Here is a 19,548-nt window from a genome sequence, read left to right on the forward strand (position 1 = left end):
GTTAAGAGAATAGCATCACTTTTATTTCATACTGCTGTGTGTAGAAGGATATATCATTAGAGGTTATTAAACTAGAGAATCTAACTAGAGTTAACTAGATGGGTATTTTAAATCTCCATCCTGGCCCCCGAAGAGAATAATATTCGTAGTATAAATTCTAAACGATTTAAGTCAACGTTTCTCTATCCAATATGTTGTTAATCACAGGTAACCGGAATCTCTACCATTATACTAACTCAAGACATGTACCATTACTTGATCAATAGCTTAGAGTCAATCCAGACATCCGTCGAAACACACGTCAAGGTTCCTATTTAATCAATCCAGAGGAATAAAAGTCACGAGCATTACTATATGTAGCACCTTTTGGCAACCTATTCACAAAATGGTTAGAATGAAGTGAGAGAGGAGTAACATAGAGGGAGTGAGCCATACTCGGTCAAATTTAGGGACCTTTGGAAACAGATAACATCCCCGTCACCAATCTCTAGGCGTTTCATAGTCTTCTCCCCATCCATATTCTCTATCAGAGTTGGTTTAATCTCCTAATTCATTGTTCTGTTAAGCTAGACACCGACAAAACTGGAGTATTTGCCTTACTTACCTCGACATAGGAGATCACGGCATCAGATCCCCACCCCATAGCTTTGCGTATAGTAGGTGAAAGGTGATTAGGTGTGTCATCTGGCGTAACATAGACATGTCCAAATCCAGTTATCATCTGATTTACTGCATCAAAATGTTTCAAGAAAACCAGGGAGGAGCCCTGGCTGTCTTTCTTTCCGTAAAGGCATTCCTCACTCTCGATCCATAGCTGAATTACTGAGGGAAGTCTTGGATAATGTAGCTTCCTTGCATCCCCCATCGTCATCTCAGGGTCAAGAGGGGGCCCGGTTGGACGAATTGTCCCATTTTGTCGAGCTATCAATGGCCAAATCCTGATAGCTTTCCCAGTTATTCCAAGATCATTGGAAATCGTTGTCATAAGCGTCTTCACCACCATGCTCTCTGAGATACGGCTATACGACAGTGGTATGGCCGACTTATAGCCTTCTGGGAATTTGGGCATCAAGTCGAATCCATGGTGACTAAGGAAGTCCTTATTGGAGCAGAATTTAACACTCATGTAGCTGGCCGCCGACTCTTGAGCTGCCTTCAGTTCCTTGCCTTGTGCATCAATTGCCGCTGTCCCCTCCTTAGTTGGTTTGGAATCATAAGAAACGGTTAAATGAGCTGGTCTTTGGAGCGCATATGGCAAAGGACGAGTTTTTTCGGGGATATCGCTTTCCAAAACATCCTCTAAGATACTATGAGCTTCAGACTTGCGGATGTATATTAGCATAGTAGCCGTTTTATCCGTATATTTGTCTGTAGCATAGTATGGCTCAAGGCCTTTCGTGGAAATCTGCGGTTTGGCATTTGGAACTCCAAAATTATCACTCATAGCCTGTTTAAGAGTTGCTGGTGTGACTCTATCATCGTAAAACTTATAAAATTGTCCACTGGGCTTTGGTCGGATGAACGTATAATAGTTGCCAGAAGTTCCGCTGCTAGCATGGACAACGACGCCAAACAGCAGGTAGTCCCATGGTTTGGACTTGTCAGCTTTATCCGAGAGATATTGCGACATATCCATTTCTTCAGGAAACTCATGATAGTCAGTCAGCTTTCTTATTGCATCGGCCTTGACATCATATTCCACTCGGTTCAAGTATAGGAAGAGAACGGATGGAAGATGGTCAAACGATATATGCCTCGTCACATCCTGCTCTTTGAGTACGTCACCAGTCATGAAGCCTTTAAGAAGACCGACCGAGGTGTATTCATTGAAGCTATCCATTAAGGTCCGGTTATTACGGACATTCAACCTTATATGTCTCGATTCTTCCTCTTTTGACCACCTGCACGCGACCTTGACGCAGGAATGGTTTGTTTTGATTTCAACGGTAAACAGACTCCGGAATGCATCCCGACATGGCGTAACCTTGAGCCTTTCAGCGATGCTATCGAGTAATACTGTTAAGAACTCCTGAGCATCTTGTGGCTCGAACAATTGCAAGGCTCTCCAGCCAAAGGAATCCGTGAGCTTTGTTGGCGAAACAGCTGACGATGCAGTCTGAAGAGCGGAAAACACATGCTGTAGTGCCCATGCCTTGTCTGTAGTTTCAGTTATAGCTGTTGGTGCTTGGTATATTGTCTATAGTCCGCATATTAGGTGAAGTCCTGCTGAAAGGGGGTAAACACAAACACCAACCTTTCTAAATAATGCAAGGTGATATAAGATCTGGGTAATGCAACTTAGATAGTCGGTGGTGCCTAGATTCTTCAAGCCAACCATCCCAAGTAGACTTCTCGAGTCATATCTATATCGAAATATTAATACTCGACAGTCAATTGGGTAGATAAACACAGTAATATACATACTTTACAAAGTTATGCCATAAAAACCCAGTGTGGTCTTTGATAACACGGACATAAGCAGTTAGTTTAACACCGTCTGTACCTGAAAAAGGGGAATTATCCCCTTCCAGCGATTTTGACTCCTTTTTGCGCTCGCAGAACCTTGTGAATCCCCAGTCAGGTTCATCAGTATTGAATCGGTGTGCAGCAGCTAGTCCACTTGTCAGCAGATATCCAAATCAAGGGAGAAAGAGGTAGTAAAATAGAAGGTTCGTTTACCATGAGAAACGTATTTTGAGGGACTTTTTGGGTCCCAGAGAACCAGAGCAAATTGAACACAAGCATGCCAGTTTTTCAACTCTTTAATAGGGTCATGAACGAGCTGAAAATATATTGATACTTTATCCACGCCATTTCCTTCGGGATACAGGAGGATTTGCCTATCGATGTATCATTATCAGTGCCAATTTTGGATAACGTGGGCAATAATAGAATAGGGGTCGTACCATGAACCGCCTCCACACTGAAACGCTCGGCCGAGCTCTTTCTTCTGCAAGTTTCCCCAGTCTTGAATACTCCAGGTATTATGAGTTTCTTCTAGCGTCTCAAGGCCTTCGCCGAGGGGCAGTAATTCTGCCATCATAGTAGCATCTATAGTCGTTCCATGCTTAAGCATTGCGATACACTAGTGTATATGGGGTATCAGGCATCTCACGGTTAGAAGCAGGAGTTTTCGAGGCTGGTGCAGGCGCTGCAGGCGCTGCAGGCCTGAATGCCAAATTCGATGTCATTTCGGTTCTTGCGGCTGTACTTCGAGGGCTGATGTAGTCAAAAGTGCTGATATGGTAGTATGTCTAAGTGGCCAGGAGAGACCACCCCGATAACCCGAGATGCCACGTCGAAAGAGACTCAGCAACCGATATGCACACGGCGATTACAACTAAAGAATATCTTTGATCGGAGGTCGTGAGAGATATATAGCTTGGAGCCCCAAAAAAAGTAAACATCAAACCGCCATCATGTGAAGCTGCGCCTTAATATAGATATAAATACGAGGCGTTTCCCCACCTCTATTGTAGCAGCAATTCCACGCCAGGTTTATTGAAGCAGGGTGCACTGGAGTTGTATAGCTGATACTGAATACTTTCACGAGGCAAGGGGGACGTAATAGGACGATATATCACGAAGTAATGGTGATTGCAGCCGCGTGGCATTCGTCCATCAATCCAAGATACATTAAGCCCCTCAATAGAAGCAACAATTCCAGGATATCGATATTAGAGCAGGATCACAGGCTAGTCAAAAAGAAGGTCACTATCAAGGGACAAGAGTTAAAAACCAAAGTAGAAAAGAATCCATGTTCGCCAGAAACGCCCAAAACTGAAATAAACAAGTATAGCATTTCGGGAATCGAATGTCGGATATCTCGACAGTGCAACCTAGTGTGAGTTCACTCCCAGTCTTCCTCATCGCTGTCTTCATCCTTAGATGCAGTTTCAGATGGTTTTTCCTTCGGGCTGCTAGCGTCATGGCTGGCGGTGCCGCTGACAAGATCATAGCTCGCATCGCTCCCAGCTTGAGATTGCAGGTCATTTGAACGGCGTGGTTCTCCAGTCTGTAGATGCTCATTGCTGGGCGCAGAAATGGCGGCAGGTCTCTTTGATGGTTTAGATGGAGACATGACATGTGGGGTGGCAGGTGAATCTGAATCGGAGTCCTCATCCCATGCAACATGTTCATCCTCGTCCGTAGATGCTACATTTCATTAGCTTACTGCCATAAATCAATGTGGTGATTAGGGAGGACTAACCTTTCAATAGGTCCTTTCGTCGCTTTTCTTCTGTCTCAATGACTAGGCGTAGGAAGTAGTATCGACGCCAGAAATCGCCATACTCGACCTTCTCCGGGACGAGGGCTTCCATTGCCTTTCGAAGCTCGGGATATTTCTCCAAGTCTGTCGAAATATCATCTGTCTTCTTATCAACCTCGAATTCGTCCTTGAACGAGTCCCACTCCTTGCTGGCAGGATCCGTCGCGAAGCCCTCCAAGCTAGAATGGATCGCATGCAACTGGGCTTCAAAACGGGTGGTGTGGATAACCCTCTTGCCATCTGCGTCTCTGCTCTCGAAGAGCACTTTGCCATCCGTATTATCGTCGGATGAACTCGGCGGGGCGATGCTAACAGCGTCACGCAGGAAATTTCGAATATTCGTGCCGAACTTGAGGAGTGCTTCGTCTGCTGCATCTTCCGCCTTCTCGAGGTCCTTTAACCGCTTCGCAGCCTCGGAACGGAATCGTGAGATAAACCCTTCCCCATCCACCTCAGCATTATCACTGCCGGTGCCTGCTTTATCGCTAGGCTTTATGGTCGCTGCATCGTCAGCTGTCGACGTTTCTTCTCGATCTCCGGCCGCTTCGTCCGTCTCATCAGGCGCACTTAGTCCACTAATCGATAGCCCTCTGGTTCGGTCGATTAGGCTCGCTCTCAAGCCGGTAAACCCCTTGATCGCCTCCTCGCTCGCAGCGGTGTATTCCTGGCGGGCTCCCTCGTAGTACGTTTCTCCTTGCTTCCGTACATTACTCCACAGCCCACCGAGACGGGCACCCCAAGGCTGAGCGGATATCACACGGAGGGAGTCTTGAAATTCGCTGGTGAGGTCCTGCCTCTGGCTGGTCGATGGCTGATCGGGGTTATCGGAGTCGTCCTGGGGGTTGCCGGAGGAAGCTAGGCTCTCCTCTTGGATGTGATCGTACGCTACATCCATGGCTGGGTAGGACCATGCGTGATCTGCGCGGCAGAGAGGAAGTAAAACGAGAAAAACCTTTGATGTGGAGAAATAGAGTGTCTTTGATATGATGCAGTTCGTTGTCGCGGCCTTGGAGTCGCGGTTGGTTGTAGATATCCCTAGGCCCGGGTCACATGGAAGGCCGAGTTGCCACGACGTTTTATGCCAACGCTTCAACACAAGATGCATCTTTTCAATCTATACTCCCAGACTATTTATATTTATCTTTATCCTCCTCCTCTAATACAGCATCTTCTGGTTAGACACTTTTTGTCAGATAGGGAAGTTCATGTTTTACGCAGTGCTAGTCAAGTGTATCGTTGACCGTCGCCGTCGTTATGAGGCCATCCGTTATGGTCACAACTATGGCGATTATTTGGATACAATCTAATAGAATTCACCGATATATATTCAAAAATTATAAACAAAGGCTATCTGGTAAAGTTCAGAGAAACTATGCGCAAAATTAAAGTAGATCTAACTATTCCGAGGCCGATCCTGGCCATTGTCATAAAGGTCGTTATGGTCGTTATTTTGGGAAGTAGATAGCCAAGCGGGCGGACCGGGTATGCTCTCCATCAGGCTTTCAGTGAGAAGCTGACTGCAAGTGATAATCCTCCGAGGCTCACTCTCGGCATCTGGGGCAGGAGAGCCTGCAACCTCAATCTCAGATCGTTGGGATGATTCTACCTGAACGACAGGCGAGGATTGTGGGGGATCGGGATTAGGGTCTTCTTGATGAAGGGAATTGTCGCTTTGTATATCGTCTTGTAGTGGCTGAAGGGGTTCTGTTGGTATTGTCTGGTTATCGGAGTGGACAGTTGGCAACGGGTTAGAATGGGAAGGCTCTGTAGGCTCTGTATCTTGCACAGACTCGGGTATATCTTTCGTATCGAGAGGTAGGTATTGTGAAGTGGGAAACTTCTCGTAGGCATAACTCATCGGCCGCCGTGTATAGTACAGGGACATCGTGTCAGACATGTACGTTGAAGCTGGAAGATTTTGGGATGACTGGCCGTCGTTACTCTCAGGGACAGGTTGGACAGGGCACTGGTCGTCTGCCGTCATCGAATTTCCAGTGTTACTCGTGTAATTGATCTCCGGAAGTGGCGGACCTTCGTCGTCGAAGGATCCTGGATCCAATTCACCGTCTGTTTCATAAACGATATTCTCCTGTTGCTTTGGCTCTGGTGTTTGGTAGCTTTGAGTCGACCGCTCCTTACGTGCTAGACTGAGGCGAGCATCGATATCTTCTTTAAAGGATACGGACGGATCAGTAACGGGCTTTGGAGAGGAGAGAACGGAGGTCGGGCTTGCTGGAGCCGTGTCCGCGGCGGCATCGTCGACTTGAAAGTTATCCTCAACTACTATTTGTGAATCATATTCATTCACATCGAACCGGAGTAGGAATCTCCTACGTCCTTTATTAGGAGATGGAGTGAGGCTAGCTCGGTCTTGTAAGGCTGTGGGCGAAGCCAAGGGCCAACGAATTGGACTATTCCTTACGTTTTTCGGGGTTCTTGGGCTATTTAGCGTAACTTCGGGGCTTTCGGGGGATTGTGATGAAGGGACTACCCAGCGCGTCCGTTTCCGGGGTGTAACAGGATTAGGAGGTGGTAGCATTTGGCCGTGAGCCAAAGATTTCGTTTTTGCGGCGATATTCAGTATTGAGGTTTCCGTCCCAGCATGAGCAACCGCCGAGTTGGCCTTGCCCTCCTGAAAGATAGGATCTGATGGTGGCTTATTAGAATAATCCTCACCCACACAGCCCTCAGGCTCTTCTTGAATAACCTCCATATTGGCACCTCGCCGTTTTCGAGCGTGCAGGGTATCATTCTGACCAGGTTCAACAACCTCCGCCCGGCCTAGGGACCAGTCGACATTAACCATCTGCGTCAATGTCCTATTAGGTCTTTCGGTACTTTGGTGTTGTCTCTTCCTCTTCTTTCCGCTATTCTTCGTCCTCCCTGGATGTAATTCGGTATAGTCCTCGCCATCGTCATCTTGCCCAGCCTCTTGCTCGATAAGTTGAGAGTTACCATCATCCTCAGGATAGTATTTGGGCAAGACGAAGTTAAGTTGAGTTAATGTCTTTTGGCTCCTAGTATTCCCACCGAGTGCTAGACGGTGCCTCCTCTGTCGATTGCGAGTCCGCGATGGATAACTTCTACCGCCACGAGAAGTATACGGAGGTTTGGAGGCGCCGGGCCGTCTAACGACAGTTCTATTAACGGATGCTGGCCTCGTCATGATGAAATCATTAGGCAGCCTGGATGTCGAGCAATACCCGGTCGTGCTGTTCGATATATCGACGTCCTGTTGAGCCGCAAGTTCGCGGAACGTCATATCAGTGATTTATTTAGCTTTGTTTAATTATTTTTTTCGCGTTTCGCGTCGCGTGTTTTGATTATGTAATACGGCCCCCTACGGACTGCCCAAAAAGGAAATCTTGACCTCTTGGACTACGCAGGATAGTAGAAAAGATCACATGTGCAAGAATATATACAAGTCAAGTTCATTGCTTCAGATATTTATATGGCTGGGCTGGCTAAACTCCGTAGGTCAATCTGACAACAGCCACTCCGGTTCAGCATTGTCGTCTTCAGGGTCATGGGAGATCATAGAGCTACGATCTATCTCACTGTCCGAATCAACATGGACCAATTCAGGTAGCCCTGAAACCTCCCGCTCTGGAGTATCAACGACCACAGGTACCGAGTGAGTGCCATCTGCTGGTTGAGAGCTCGTGGACTCTAAGGTGCCCTGCCGCCTGGACCGGAGTGATGGACTGGTCTCGTCTCTCAGGCCGTGTTCTGCTTTCGGGACGATGACTAGGGTGTACCACGACTGTGAAACAGACGGCATAGCTCTTCTGGTTTGTGGCAAATGATGTGCCGGATTAATCCCAGAAGGCTGCTGTGATGTCCCTGGTTCTACCATGAAACCACCGCCTGCCCTCTCCTGTGGGTTGCTGTGTTCAAATGAATCATGCAGCAGGTCACATTGAGGTTCTATGCTTTCCATAGCATCATCGTCTTCCATGGCACCGTCGCCACCGGTCGGCAATGCTGGACCACCAGTGCCATCGTCAGGTAAAAACCCACCGCCTTGCTCCTCCTCTTCATGTACCTCGGGTTCCTTCTCAGCTTGTTCCTCTCCTTCAACCCTATAACTGTTCACCCGCTCGAGAACCCGTAACTTAATCAACAGTAGTCTCCACATGTGAAGCGCAGCCATAGTTCGACGAGTCTCCTCGGCTTGAACCCTCTCGTCATTAATTCCAGCGACCACTGCCTTGAGAGCATCTCTGTACTCAACCGCTGCAACGATTCCATCTATGACAGCCGTGCCGTGGCGCTTTTTGAATTTAAACCCAGTGACAGCATCTGCATAATCTATCTGCAATATTTTAGCCGCCTGGGCAGCATCAGGGTGGCTAAGGTGAAAGCCTCCCGCGGGAACCATCGACGATATGTAGACGTCGATGTTCCCATACTGGTTCCTTGGGACGCGATTATCAACGACAGGCTCTGGTATGTAGAGCTCTGTCTGATATGCAGCGTACATCGGTGTATCTGGCGCTTCTTCCTCTTCATTGGGGTTGAATGTATCATTTTGCACTTGGTTCCGTGCCTTAATTCTCTTCAGTGGTTGCTCCCCAGCTTTGACTTTTCGCCCTTGACGGTACCATCCATCTGCGCTTTTGACAGGATGCACATCCGCCCGGCGGTACACAGGCTCCATCGGTGGGGCTTTCTTGTTCAAAGATAACTTACTCAGCCCGACCCTACCAATTTCTCGCTTTGGGTGGATTACTTCATTCCACCGTAGATGTCGCTCTAAGGCGTAGACTGGATGGTTTTTAAAGTCTTGCACACTCTTGGGCATCCCTTCACCTGCAGCCTTGGCCGCGAATTCTCCAAGCTCCAGCTGATCCCGATCCTCCGGAAATGGGGACTCGAGCACTTGCATAGTTTGGTTCCACCATCGTTCCCCATCCTTGGTATATTCTACTCGGGTTTTTCTTGTTTTCGAGTTGAACGATTTTGTATACCGCCTGGTAACATCTCGTGCAAACCCATCTTCGTTAAAGGCGATTACATAATTCATGTTATTGTATTTATCACTGGCGGGCGGCTCAAATCGCGTAGGCTTCCCTACAGAGTTTGTAACGAGGGGGTCAACACATACCCACTTTTGCATGGCACGATTAAATGCTTCGACCCAAAATACCGGAAAGGACGAGTCTGTCGTAGGCGCAGAGCTATCTGGGGATGCTGTTAGGAGTCGAAATTTTTTTGTTACTTAAAGATGGAAAACTGCGCTCTCACCAATTCTCGCCTGTGGTGCAGGGCTTCTTGTCTGGTTTGATGAAAACTGCGGCTGTCCAAGCCGACGGCGCGGAGGTGGATCCGAAGCTGGGGTATCTGTTCCAGTATTTACACTGGAACTCGCGATATCGTCCTCAGATAGAACAATGTATTCCCTCGCCCGCTTCCTAGGGGACTCCCCTTTCGCCACGCCAGCGAAAGGCAGAGCCTGGAGGGAACAAACCAATCGCGCATCCACACCAACTCCTCGCAGCATAGCACAATAGAGCTGGGCACCAAAGTCCCTCGATCCCTGCAACATTCTAGCATGTTTTCGGAAGTCATCTTTTGACTGCAATATTTCGGCACTATATTGAAGAGCCTGCTCCCGGATGTTAGATTGTTAGTATGCCAATATAATAACTCTCGTACAAAAAAAAAAACAACGCTGTCAAGGAAAGAGGCAAATCAGACAATTGGGTCCTGCGCCGCGGAATAATCTTCCAGCCAATACGGTCTCCTCATTCCAGGTCCAGTAATTTTGAATCTCCGTCGAAAGGCCTCGGACGACTGCACCAGGCCATCCGCGAACGTTGTTGACCGAGTGAATTGCGGGAGGTCTTCTTTAGGGTTCAAACACATAATACTATGTTTTGGAAGTATCCGGCGCAATGTTTTCTTTCAAAAAAGAGATATGTGTTAGCTAATATAATTCCATAAATAAAAGAGCGTACACTGTAAACTCACCTGAATTTCCTCATCGTTGCACCAAACGTTACGAAGTTGAACATGGCCGAGGAGGCAAAGAACATGAACTTTGTGGATTTCCAAACGCAGCTTCTTTTCGGCTCCAGTTATAGGTTTCCGTCGTATGGCGGACTTCGTCTTCTCCGCGTGCTCTTCCTTTCCAAGGGTAATATGCAACGGCTCTTGGTCATCGTCATGTCCAGCTGGTAGCATAGACGGAAGAGCAGACGAGGCAGAAGGGCTTGGGAGTTCAACATCTTCCCACTCAGGCTCTGATTCCTCTTCAGACGCGTCAAGGTCGTATACAGTTTGTAAAGGCATGGTCGCAGTATTTTCCACCTCCCCTCGAGAGTTTTCGGTACACTCTACAGCCTTGCTCTCCCCACGCTCCCCAACCCTCCGTCGTTTGTGAGGGGGGTTATTCCTATGTGGTAAGGCTTGGGGTGCCGCCTGGGATTCACTCAGCATTTCCTGATAGATTTCTGGTATGTCGTCATTTCCGTTTGCCGAAGGGCCTGGTGATAAGATCCTTCGTCTGCGCCCGCCTCCTTGGCCCCGGCGACTGGCAGGCGAGAAACCCTGCTTTCCCATCTTTGTTCAACCGGGACATAGACTCCGGGGGGAAGAAATCTCGTCGTTTTCGTTCATCGGGACCTTAAGGCCGCAGCCGGTAAAGCTAGCATGCGCTTATGCAGATACTACTTGGCAGATACGGACCACTGACGGCGGCGCATTGCTGTTCGTTCTACTGTCAGATCTATGCTGGCCATGCACAGGTCGTTATATATCACATCTGTATAGTACAAGGTCGTTCGGGGAAATGTCTTCGGAGCAACCGCATTATAGTTATTCCACTATGGCTTCAGCCGAGGTTCATATCTCAACATCCTAACATCTTAACACATCAATTAAGGTCGTTTTTTAGTTGGATACATATATTGTCATGTCAGATTTCTCAGGCATAGTAGCGTGATATATGATAGTGTACGTACAGGTCACATACAGGCATCAACAAGGATTGGTGGACAAATATGTAAGTATTGAGAGGAATAATTATAAACAGACAGTATCCACAAACAGATGGGCTTCGTATGGGGAAGGGTGACATTGGTGGTATTACTGGAGGGAGTAGATTATTGAACAATTAATAGGGGGGTGGGGATTCAAGATACAAATAAAAGGCGGGGAGGTATCTCGTAACAAAGGAAATCGCACATATTAAAAAGGGAACACAGGGTTAGTAGATGAAGATGTAATGAAATCGAGGGCGAAATCTGATCCAGTTTGAGGCCATTCTCACGTTCGTTTAAGCGTTGCATCCGAGCATGGACATCATAAGGCGCGCGTCCGTGAGGCTGGTCACAGTATTCGGAGCTTGGTGATATCGGTCCAGAGAACATTAAATTCAAGTCAACTACAAAGCCACGATGTCATTGGTGTTGCTGCTGGTGTTTGGTAGAGTGGGGTTGCTGGGGCTTGATATAGGGGGACTGCTAGAACCAGACTTCATCCTTTGGGTGGTCTGTTCGAGGGCATTGATGATCCTATAGGAAGAGCAGAATTGTAAGTACGGGATCTATTAGCGCACCGACGGGGAGGGTATGCATACCTGGCACGATTTTCGACCATTTCATCACTCACACCCTCAAGCTGTCGTAGCTGTTCCTGAATGCTCGCCATCTATATACGCGAGGATACCATAGTCAGTAAAATCGTCGATAAAGCGAGCGTAATCCTCGTGGTAGGGCAAAGGTAGCGAGTCCAAAATGGCTCCATGGTAGGACCAAGCATAAGAACCCAAGCCCCAAAAAATACACACGATAAGGGCTTGAACTTAGGGATAGGAAATGAGGCGCGCGCACCGTCCCCGCGATAGAAGAACCAAGCTTCTCACCTTCCGTAGCAAGTGGACCAGAGTCCTCCTGCTTGCCATCTGCCTCCTCCTTCGCCGGCTCCTCATCTTCCGTTGTGGCCCACTTGCTTGCTCCTAGGCCAGGTTTGCCCTTGCTGGATCCGTTTAACGTAGGAGCGTCAGACTTCAGCGCGTCCTTGAGGTCAAATTCCAGTTCACGAATCTTCCTAGCCGATTTAGCGGCTGTTGCTTCATAGTCCTGGATCTTCTCAACCATTTCCATGTTCTTCTCGCTCAGGGCAGCCATATCGCGCTCGAGCTCGGAGAACTTCTTTTCAGACTCGTGGCAATGGGTTTCTTTCTCTGTAGCTACCTCTTTTAGAGCTTTAATTTCCAGAACTGCCGCTGCGTGGGCATCACTATGCTTTGCTGTTTCAGCTTTGGCTGCTTCAAGTTCTTCTGCATGCTTGGCAACTAGGTCTTCTCGAGCAGTCTCTGCGTCTTTGGCAGTCGCCCCAACACTATCAACTTTCTTCTCTAACTCTGCCTTCTCATTTGCAAGGGTGTCGATTTGGGAAGCGTGACTTGCTTTCAACTCAGCAATTTCAGCCTTTAGGGCATCGATGGACGAAGTATCAGCAGCAGCTTCTTTGGCTTTGTCAAGATTCGCTTGTAGTTCAGCAACAGCCTTTGAGTGTTTCTTCTCCGTAGCTGCAAGTTTCTCGGCAGAAGTAGTATCATGCTCAGCTTTGAGGTTACTCAGTTTCTCCTCGTGGGCGGCTAAGAGTTCCTCAACTCCCTTCGCATGAGTGGATTCTAGATTTTCTTTAGTGTCGGCAAGAGTCTTTTCAAATTCCTCCTTTAGCTTAGCATGGGAATCCTCGAGCTCCTTTGCAGAAGATTCATTGGCTTTGTGGGTTTCAGATAGAGCGGCAAATTTAGCGGTATGCTCCTCGATCTGTCGAGCATGGTCAGCTTCCAGAGCCTCAATCTTAGCACCGTGGGTTTTCTCAGTTTCCTCCTTAAGTGTGCGTAAGTTTTCCTGCTCTTCTTGCAGTCCCTTGATCTTGTCTTGCCATGTAGCTGCGTCTGACTCATGTTTGGCGAGCTCAGCTGCATGGGCTGTTTTAAGGGCTTCAAGAGCTTCGGCGTGTTCTTGCTTCGTTGAAGTTATCTCCTGTGTCTTTTCCTCCAAGGATTTATTGATGGTCTCAATTTCGGCGCTAAGCTTCTTGTTCATATTTTCGTGGTGCTCATCCTTGTCCTTGCTATCGGCTTCAAATGCCTCAAGAACCTTCTGCAACCCAGTCACTTGAGCTCTTTCAGCTTCGACATCCGCTGTCAGTGACTTGACCATAGACTTTTGCTCTGAAAGATCAGCCTCAAGAGACTGGATCGTGGCTTTGAGTGTATCAATTTCGGCACCGGCAGCGGTTTCGTCCGCACTACGCTTCTCAGCTGCGAGCTTCTCACTGGCGAGGGCTTGTTCGGCCTCTTCAAGTTTGGTCTTGAGGGTTTGGATCTCGGTTTCATAGTTAGATTGAGAGTTCTCGACCTGGCTACTGAGGCTGGACTTCTCGGCTGTCAGATCTTCAATCTTCTTGTTCAGGTCCGCTCTGGCTGCTTCATGTTTCTCGGTCAAGTTCTGAAGTTCCTGCTCCAAAGCCGACTTTGCAGTGGTTGACGCGGCCTCTACCTCGCTGCGTTCAGTCTTATGTTGAGCAGACAGCTGAGCGACATGAACATCATGGCCAGCCGCCATTTCAGCCATAGCACGGTCATGATCAGCCTTCAGTCCAGCCAAAGAACGATCATGAGTCGAGTCGAATTCAGCCCTCAGCTGCTCAAGCTCATCAGTCTTGGATTGGTGAGCCTTTTGTATATCATCCTGCAATGCCTCGATCGCTGCATTCAGTTCCTTAATTTCAGCTTCCTTCTGGAGAACAGCTTCGGCAGTATTGGCGGATCCCTTTTCAGCCTCGGATTTTGCCTCCTCCAGCTGTTTCTCAAGAGAGGCAACCTTCTCCTCGAGCTTTGCTGCGTTTTGAGAGGATGACTCCTGGGCAGATTCTAGATCTTTCTTACTTGAGCTAAGTTCCTCTTCAAGCAAGCTCAATTTCTGCTGAAGGGCAGCGGTAGCTTCTTTCTCTGCCTCCTTTGACTCTTCAACCTGCTTTGTCGCCGCGTCTAAGTCCTTACTCAAAGTGTCGATTTTGCTTGTCAGCTCAGCGACCGCCTCAGACTTAGTCGCAAGGTCAGCCTCCAGGTTTTTGAGAGCGACATCATGCTCGGCGCGTTGCAGACTAAGAGCTTCGGTGCTCTTAGATTCTCCCAAATCCGTAGCTTCCCGTTTAGCTTCTTCAACATCCTTGCTTGATTGCACAATGGCCTCCTCATATTTGGCCTCTAGCTCCTCCAATTTGCCTTGCAGGACCTTGATCTCCTGTGTATACGATTCGGCCATCTCCGTATGTTTAGAGCTGTCTTCGCCGGCTTTCTCAAGCTCCGCAATCTTAGCCTGAGCTTCAGCGAATTTTGCCTCACTAGCGGCAAGCTGGGTTTCCAACTCCGTGATTTTGTCATTCTCCGCCCCCTCATCGAGCGCAGGAGCTCCGGCGGCTCGTCTAGCAGTGGCCGGGGAAGCTGTTGCTCCAATTCGTCGCTTTGCTGGATCGGTGCTAGCCGGCGTCTTGGTAGATGTAGGAATAGTTCTAGTCGTCCTTGGCGTGGTAGAGGAAGTCGGCGTGGACCTCAGCGGAGCCTTTGTTGGAGTCTGCGATGTCGCAGTGGACGGACGGGAGGTCGCTGGCTTCCTCTCCGTTGCAGGAGTGATGGAGGACCTTCTGTCGGTAGAGGCCGTTGAGGGTCTAGACGTAGTCCTGGAACCGAGTGTACCAGATAACGACGTTCTTTTTGCAGTCCCCGACATCCCGCTCTTCCGAGACTCGTCACCAGAGCTAGCAATGGCTTTGGCCCGTTCGTCAGCCGAACTACCAATAGACATACGTGACGCGCGGGCAACATTCGTGGTAGCTCCAGAAGCCGCGGAACTTGGTATCTTCCGGGCAGCCGTGTTCGCTGTCGGGCGAATTGGGGGTTTGTTCAGCGTGCTTCCAGAGGTTGGTCGGCCGGCAATCGTCGCTGACGGTTTGGCAGTTCGCGTCGAGACGGCAGCACTTGGGCGCTTCGGGCCACTAGCAATCAGCGAACGTTTTGGGTCCGTCGAGGATGCCTGGCTCCGTGCTGGAGAGGTGACCATGTCCTCTTTTGCTGACAGCACCTCATCTCGAGGAGGAGAATCTATATTTGCTGGAACCGACTGATGAGCGTCTTCTTGATCAGTCACGGGCTCCTCAGCCGCAACTGGTGCATCTACAACCTCGTCGGCGGGAACGTGATCTTCTGCAGACGTCATACTGGGTAGTTAAACGGGTCTGCTAAGCGGTGTATTTCGGTCGTACGATAGTAGAGAAGCTGGAATTAACTAGATAATAGCCTAAATAGCAACGAGTTAGCCTCAGATAGGTATCGTGTTGAATATTCTACGTGCCCGGTAGAGGTAAGAGAATAAATCACAGGGTTCGGAGTATGAGGGTGATACTGCAATATCAGCCCACACCGAGCCCCCGGTACAATTCTCAGGGCATGATGAAACTCCCAGGCATAACCGACTTCACTCACCAACAGAGCTTCGGGTTCTCCTGTGTCTGTACAGGTATGTAGTATTAAGATTATTAGAGGATGAAGCTAGTCATCTACCTCGCAGGTAATTCTCACGACGAACAAGCTCAAGACAAGAGCTTCTCCTAGGCTACTCCAAGGTTATAAAGTCAGTATAGCTGGTCATATATGTAGCAATTGAACTGAAGCTGGGCCAGGGGTTTCTCTCCCTTAATCCAAGATTATAAACAGGGGCACCTGAACCCCCTGTCCTATCTGTAGAAGAAAAAAATGGATAGCTGGAGAGCACTTACAAGAACGCTCTGGAAAGGCACAATGCAAAGAACAAAGCAAACAGAGAAGAAGAAGATAGGGGCCCAGTTATCAGCAATCCCCACGGCGGAAGTCGGGACGGTGGCTTTGGAGGTTAACCTTGAGACCGATCTCCAGGCGGGAGGTTTGGACCGCGAGCCAAAGAAGGAGGGAATCCCTGGGCCCGGACAGGTGACGTCGGCGATACTATTCTCCGGTCATGTGATGTGTATATTCTTGACCACGACTTCATCGACTTCATCAACTTCACCAACTTCATCAACCCAACGCTGGCAGACGTCACAGATAACAGTTGCTGAGACCCGGACGGGACAACTGCGAGTGATGCGAAGAGGGGAAATGGCGGTGGAGTTCCCTGTCGTGGTTCCAGTAGCATCCAATCGACCTTATGCACGCCGTCTTTGGGCCGTTGATCGCCAAGTTGCTCTGATTTGATGCCTAAGAGGATAGGGCGGCATCCATGTCCGTCAAGGCCCTGATTGACTGCAGCTGCAGGTGCCCAAGTTTATCGTCATCAGCTAACACCTATCAAGCAACCATGGGCAAATGTCAGATGGTGCTCTTTGTGGGGTAGCATTCTACTAAAGTACAGAGAGCCCTGAAGCTTGCGCAGAGCAGTACAGAATACATCATCATACGTCATCCTTAACAAGACGTCCTTAGCAACGGAGTCGGATGGCCGCTATAGAGCTACGCTTAATCCTCAAGGAAGCTCCATTGGCTATGGTGAGGCCGTCTCTCGTCTGGTAGAGCTAACAAGCCAGCCCGTGTCTCCCTCGCCTTCTCCCTCAGTTCTTCCGCACTTCGATGTCCCAGGACGTCCCGCATGTCCAGGAGGATCAGGTCGTATCGTTCTGGTCCTATTGATAACGAGAACATGTGCGTCAGTGCATCTGCCAGCCTGAAAATTATGTTGCAAGGTCCAAATGCAAACACCTACCCCGGTACTTCCGCAAGGCGTCAAAGAGAGTTTCACTTTCGACCCTGCTCCAGGGACGGGCTTCCGCATGGGTCGTTACCATAGGCTCCACGGACTTAACCGGATATGCGCTCTCGTGGCCTTGCCCTAGATTTCGGGTCCAGCCTCCGTGAGGCTGCGTGATTTCTGGCTGCCGCGTGTTGAGCTGTTGCCTTTGGAACACGTAAGACATAAACCGAACAAGTACACTTGTAGTCCTTATTTTATCTGCCAGCTCCGTGTTTCGTCTGGGTGACTCTGCCTGAATTGCTTCGCACAGTTTGCTGAGGCACTCTAACACCTGCGTCAGTTGGTCTATCCCTTCCGCGGTGATGCTGTCATTGGAATAATGTGCAACCAAACACCACTGCAGCAGCCCGACCATCCCAGGGAGGATGTCCGTCGCCACCTCATAAGCCGCAGAGGTGAGTTTTGCTATTCTCGTTGGTAAATCTGCGTTATATGGGTATAGATCAATCAAAACCTGAGAAACGCGCCTTTTGAGGCCTGCGATGAAAGTTTGTTCTGTCTCAACGGAGTGGAAGTTTTGTCGCTTGCCTTGCGAATATATTCTCTCTTTGTAGGTATCAATCCCGTTCGAAATACTCCCGAATAGATTCTTTGTAGATCTGACAGTTAGGCCCTTGGCCTGTTTGATCAGCCTCTGGGCCTCTAGAATAAGGTCACGCCAATTTTTCTCTTGGTCAAATGTTTTAGAAGCCTCCCAGAATACGGAATCATCTCGAAGACCATACTCGAGGTAGATTTCTGCATCTGAGCCCGCTATGTCTCGCTTTTCCTTGACAATATCTCTCTGCAGCGAAATTACGGTTCGCCCGGGAGACTCTGGCAGATCTCCGCAATCATCATCGTCTTCGTCCACATCCGTATTTGTAAGTTCATATTCATCATTAAGTAGTGAATCCCCTTTCGGCCTTTTCAAGTTAGTCACCAAATCGACCGGTTCATCTTCCTTGTCCTGGTCAGTCTCCGCTATCTCTTCATCCACTCCGCTAGCCTCATGTTCCCTCTCTTCCAGTGTATCATGACCATCATTAGTAACTCCTTCTTGCTTTTCGATGTTTTCAATTGGCATGTTCTCAACCACCACAGCTGATAGTTCAAACACCTTTTTTGGTGTTCTTAAAACCTCGACAACTTCTTGACAATCATCATACGAGCTACTAGCCTCGTCTTCACTGGACTCAGCACCAGCCGTAGGTTCAGGTTTTGCCACAACCGCCCGTTCTACCGCATCAGTATTTGGTGAAGGCGCGGGAACATCAAATATATCTTCAGAATCACCTCTAAATCTCTGCAGCTGGTGTCGTCGTGGCCGCTTTAGCTGTCCCTTCGAAGCTCGTGCAGGCTCAACACTATTGTTATCAACTCGCGGGGCGGAAGAGGGGGATACGCCTGCGGCTTGAGAGGTTTTCTGAGGAGTAGACGGCTCTCTCAATGTATCAGCTTGTTTAATTGATGGCGCACCCATGCGTTTAGCAGCCGATCGTTTCGCGATCGTCTTCAAGTCGAAGGTGAGTTGTGCGGAAGGTCCTTCGTCATCGTGTGATCGTAAGATTCGGTTGCTTCTGCGCATCTTGCCGAACGCCAACGTATTTTATACTAGCTTTGCTCTGATATTAGCCTGCTTATGTCAAGGGTATGATGAGTTAATTGAGAGTCAATCTGCTGCTGTACATTGTTTTATTTCGCGGTTGATAATAACTAGCTCGGCAAGCCAAACTCGCGCGCGCTAAGATAACGTAAGCCACCACCGAATGACCGCTACCACCCAATGACCGCCCCAACAAAGATTCATGCGTATCAACAACAACCACTCGCAACAGCCGTAATATGGTTAATGAAGCTGCAATTGCTTTAGCAATTGCAGATTTAAAGGCCCAAGAAGCCCCTAATTATACCCAGACTGCAAAAAGATACGGAATCGATCGAAAAACGCTCACACGGCGGTTTCAAGGAGTCACTACCTCAAGAAGTGAAGCAATATCCCAACATCACAAGAAGCTTACAACTGCTCAAGAAAAAGAGCTTTTAAAGCATATAAATCGCCTATCTCTACGTGGCCTATCTCCTACACCTCAAATACTCCGGAATTTGGTATATGAGATAACAAAAGAGCCTGTTGGGTTGAACTGGGTGGCGCGGTTCTGCGAGAGATATCATAACCAGATAAAGAGCCTTTATTTAAAGACTATCGATCAAAAACGCAAGGTTGCTGATAACTCCTCTTATTTTGCGCATTACTTTGAGCATGTTAGTGATCAAATCGATATCAATATCTTTAAATACTGACCTCTTCCTAGCTTGAATTGATGATTTCAAAATATAATATTACTCCAGAAAACACCTATAATTTCGATGAAAAAGGGTTCCTTATTGGCCTAGGTCAGGCAGTCAAACGTATCGTCCCTATTGAGCAGCTTAAACGAAAGCAGATAGGTGCTATTCATGATGGAAATCGCGAGTTTATTTCTCTTCTTG

The 19,548-nt window shown here is 48.4% G+C and overlaps 5 protein-coding genes across 5 annotated transcripts; all 5 read right to left on the reverse strand.

Moving 5' to 3' along the window:
- Nucleotides 1-389: 389 nt before the first annotated feature.
- Nucleotides 390-3,076, reverse strand: GIQ15_00870 (ubiquitin carboxyl-terminal hydrolase 5; the record flags this gene model as incomplete). The annotated part of the gene is made up of 5 exons (XM_033548287.1): nt 390-545; nt 605-2,157; nt 2,504-2,611; nt 2,680-2,840; nt 2,907-3,076. The coding sequence occupies 5 exons, from the start codon at nt 3,074-3,076 to the stop codon at nt 390-392; spliced, it is 2,148 nt and encodes a 715-aa protein (XP_033409238.1).
- Nucleotides 3,077-3,850: 774 nt separating this feature from the next.
- GIQ15_00871 (uncharacterized protein) lies at nt 3,851-5,375 on the reverse strand (the record flags this gene model as incomplete). The annotated part of the gene is made up of 2 exons (XM_033548288.1): nt 3,851-4,155; nt 4,211-5,375. 2 exons carry the CDS (start codon nt 5,373-5,375, stop codon nt 3,851-3,853), a joined length of 1,470 nt encoding a protein of 489 aa, XP_033409239.1.
- Nucleotides 5,376-5,663: 288 nt separating this feature from the next.
- On the reverse strand, nt 5,664-7,532 carry GIQ15_00872 (uncharacterized protein; the record flags this gene model as incomplete). The annotated part of the gene is made up of 1 exon (XM_033548289.1): nt 5,664-7,532. The coding sequence occupies one exon, from the start codon at nt 7,530-7,532 to the stop codon at nt 5,664-5,666; it is 1,869 nt and encodes a 622-aa protein (XP_033409240.1).
- A 216-nt stretch (nt 7,533-7,748) lies between these two features.
- On the reverse strand, nt 7,749-10,711 carry GIQ15_00873 (nitrilase; the record flags this gene model as incomplete). Its single annotated transcript, XM_033548290.1, has 3 exons — nt 7,749-9,454; nt 9,518-9,878; nt 10,244-10,711. 3 exons carry the CDS (start codon nt 10,709-10,711, stop codon nt 7,749-7,751), a joined length of 2,535 nt encoding a protein of 844 aa, XP_033409241.1.
- Nucleotides 10,712-11,657: 946 nt separating this feature from the next.
- Nucleotides 11,658-18,643, reverse strand: GIQ15_00874 (uncharacterized protein; the record flags this gene model as incomplete). Its single annotated transcript, XM_033548291.1, has 7 exons — nt 11,658-11,787; nt 11,853-11,923; nt 12,106-15,511; nt 15,777-15,802; nt 16,070-16,274; nt 16,846-16,948; nt 17,029-18,643. 7 exons carry the CDS (start codon nt 18,641-18,643, stop codon nt 11,658-11,660), a joined length of 5,556 nt encoding a protein of 1,851 aa, XP_033409242.1.
- Between the last annotated feature and the right edge of the window lie 905 nt (nt 18,644-19,548).

This window comes from Arthroderma uncinatum, assembly GCF_011692745.1.
Source record: "Arthroderma uncinatum strain CBS 119779 chromosome Unknown scaffold1, whole genome shotgun sequence".
In the NCBI taxonomy this organism is placed as follows: domain Eukaryota; kingdom Fungi; phylum Ascomycota; class Eurotiomycetes; order Onygenales; family Arthrodermataceae; genus Arthroderma; species Arthroderma uncinatum.